The following is a 3,070-nucleotide window of genomic DNA, read 5'->3' as shown; positions in this document are numbered from 1 at the left end:
GTTCTGACCGCCCCCCCGACCCCCCCTCCCTCTCCCCGCCAGTTCATCCACACCCTGGAGAGCCAGCGCACCTTCTCCGCGCGGGACCGCGCCTACGTGGCGTCCCTGCTGACCGTGGCGCTGCACGGGAAGCTCGAGTACTTCACGGACATCCTCCGCACGCTGCTCAGTGACCTGGTGGCCCAGTACGTGGCCAAGAACCCCAAGCTGATGCTGCGCAGGTCGGTGTGGGTGGGGGGAGCGGAGGGGCCGAGTGGGGACCTCCCAGGGTCTGGGGGTCTGCAGAGCAGAGAGCCTTGCAGCCCACCTGCCTCCCCCACCTGCCCCGCTGTCATCCCAGGACAGAGACGGTGGTGGAAAAGCTGCTCACCAACTGGATGTCCATCTGCCTCTACACCTTCGTGAGGGTGAGGGAGGCAGGGGTACAGGAGGGGCGGTCTCCTCGCCCCACAGCCGTGCACACCTGCCCAGCGTGTCCTCAGTGCCTTAAGCCCTCTTCAGCCTGCATCCTGTCCCTGTCCCCGTGCGGGTCATGTCCCATACACCTCTGCCCCCGGCCCGTCGCCTGCCCCATGCCCGTCTCCTGCCCCTCCCCAGGACACGGTGGGGGAACCTCTGTACATGCTCTTCCGGGGGATCAAGCATCAAGTGGACAAGGGGCCAGTGGACAGCGTGACTGGCAAAGCCAAGTACACCCTGAACGACAACCGCCTTCTCCGAGAGGACGTGGAGTACCAGCCGCTGGTGAGGCTGCGCGTGGGTGCCAGCGTCGGTCCCGAGGGGTGAGGAGGGCGAGCTGTGCAACTGCGTGACTGTGTGTCTGTGTGTGGCTGTGTGACTGTGTGTGACTGTGTGTGACTGTGTGACTGTGTGTGACTGTGTGACTCTGTGTGACTGTATGTGACTGTGTGTGTCTGTGTGTGACTGTGTGACTGTGTGTGACTGTGTGTGTGTGTCTGTGTGTGACTGTGACTGTGTGACTGTGTGTGACTGTGGGACTGTGTGTGACTGTGTGTGTGGCTGTGTGTGACTGTGTGTGTGCCTGTGTGACTGTGTGACTGTGTGTGACTGTGTGTGACTGTGTGAGTGTGTGTGTGACTGTGTGTGTCTGTGTGTGTGTGTCTGTGTGTGACTGTGACTGTGTGACTGTGTGTGACTGTGGGACTGTGTGTGACTGTGTGTGTGGCTGTGTGTGACTGTGTGTGTGCCTGTGTGACTGTGTGACTGTGTGTGACTGTGTGTGACTGTGTGAGTGTGTGTGTGACTGTGTGTGTCTGTGTGTGTGTGTCTGTGTGTGACTGTGACTGTGTGACTGTGTGTGACTGTGGGACTGTGTGTGACTGTGTGTGTGGCTGTGTGTGACTGTGTGTGTGCCTGTGTGACTGTGTGACTGTGTGTGACTGTGTGTGACTGTGTGTGTCCGGGCATAGAACCACCAGGCCTCTGCGAGAGGGGCCTCTTCAGACCAGCTTAGCAGGACAGAAACTTGAGCACGGCCTCAGAAGCCCCCAGCCTTTGGATGGGGTCAGAGCGGACAAAGCCAGGGTCTGGGGAGCAGCCAGCCCTGCCCGGGCCGGTCCCAGCCCTCGCTGAGCCAGCGCCTGCGTGTTTGTCGTCCTGTCAGGATGTGAGGTGCCCGCCAGGCGGGCCGCCACCCTGGCCGACCTGCCTGCTACGTCCCCTGGGTTTGCTCTCCCCTTCGGGACGCACCAGAGGTCCTTTGGGAAAAGCCCATTCAGGCTTCGCCAGACCTGCTCGTCCGTTAGGCCGGTGGGGGGGGGGTGTCCCCCGGGGCCTCAGCCTGGCCCGCGGAGCCAGGAGCCTGGGCTCGAGTTAGGAGGGACCGTGCTCACCCGGCTTTTTTCGATGCATTTGTATTGATTTCAAGGAGGAGAGAGAGGTAGGAACATCGATGATGAGAGAATCGTGGATCGGCTGCCTCCTGCAGCCCCACACTGGGGTCGAGCCCCAAACCCGGGCCTGTGCCCTGACTGGGGATCGAACCGTGACCTCCTGGCTCATAGGTCGACGCTCAGCCACGGAGCCACGCTCATGCTTTATGCCACTCACAGCACAGATGGTTGTCGGGCGTGGTGCTAGGTGCTGGGCCACATGGAGGCAGCCACCGAGGCTTTCTCGTGCGGTCCTGCCCGTGGCCCTGCACCTGGCCGTCCCCGTGTGGCCCGGGCCCTGATGCTCCGTGTGTCCTGTGCAGACCTTGAACGCGCTGCTGGCGGTGGGGCCTGGGGCGGGAGAGGCCCAGGGCGTGCCTGTGAAGGTGCTGGACTGCGACACCATCTCCCAGGCCAAGGAGAAGGTGCTGGACCAGCTCTGCAAAGGCCTGCCGCTCGCCCAGAGGCCGGACTCCCGCACCCTGGATGTCGGTGAGGGCGGAGGGGGCAGAGCCCACGTTGGGCTGGGCTGGCCTGGACCTGTTCTGGGGGCAGAGCTGGGCTGTAGAGGGACCACCTCTCACCTGGGGAGGGGCTTCTGCTCCTGGTCCTTGGCGAGGTTTGGGGGGCTGCCCCCAATGGAGGGCCGTGGCCCCTGGAGGAAGGGACAGGCTCCGGGTCCTGGACCAAGCCCCGCCTTCCCCTGCAGAGTGGCGGTCCGGGGTGGCCGGGCACCTCATCCTTTCTGACGAGGATGTGACTTCCGAGGTCCAGGGTCTGTGGAGGCGCCTGAACACCCTGCAGCATTACAAGGTATGGGGCGGGGGGGGCGCTGGAGGAGAGGTCTGGGGGGCGGCTGGCAGAGGGGTCACCAGCTGTGGTCAGCAGGTCCCGGACGGAGCGACCGTGGCCCTGGTCCCCTGCCTCACCAAGCACGCCCTTCGGGAAAACCAGGACTATGTCCCTGGAGAGAGTGAGTCCCCCCCCCGCCCCCGCCCTCTGCGCTTGCTCTGCCCGGCCGTGGTGCCCGGCAGTGGTGCCCGGCAGTGGGGAAAGGACTTGGACCTCAGTGGGCCTGTGTCTGCCTCCATTCCACCCAGAGGAGCCTCCCCAGGTGCCCCCCACCCCTGGAGTTGGCAGGACCCCGGCTCAGGGGAGGGCCCTGACGGGCTTTCTGG

The 3,070-nt window shown here is 64.1% G+C and overlaps 1 protein-coding gene across 1 annotated transcript in view; it reads left to right on the top strand.

Annotated features, from left to right (window-relative positions):
* Nucleotides 1–3,070, top strand: part of PLXNB1 (plexin B1) — a gene marked incomplete at its 5' end in the record, with an annotated part of 20,007 nt that overhangs the window by 10,413 nt on the left and 6,524 nt on the right. The window contains 6 exons of the mRNA XM_015568265.1: nucleotides 3–221; nucleotides 341–407; nucleotides 598–744; nucleotides 2,216–2,384; nucleotides 2,602–2,705; nucleotides 2,781–3,065. Of these exons, the coding sequence (XP_015423751.1) occupies nucleotides 3–221; nucleotides 341–407; nucleotides 598–744; nucleotides 2,216–2,384; nucleotides 2,602–2,705; nucleotides 2,781–3,065 (991 nt within the window). The remainder of the gene's footprint in view (nucleotides 1–2; nucleotides 222–340; nucleotides 408–597; nucleotides 745–2,215; nucleotides 2,385–2,601; nucleotides 2,706–2,780; nucleotides 3,066–3,070) is intronic.

This window comes from Myotis davidii, unplaced genomic scaffold (assembly GCF_000327345.1).
Source record: "Myotis davidii unplaced genomic scaffold, ASM32734v1 scaffold663, whole genome shotgun sequence".
NCBI classification, from domain to species: Eukaryota; Metazoa; Chordata; class Mammalia; order Chiroptera; family Vespertilionidae; genus Myotis; species Myotis davidii.
The sequence above is the reverse complement of the archived record's forward strand: the minus strand, read 5'-3'. Positions and strand labels throughout refer to the sequence as shown.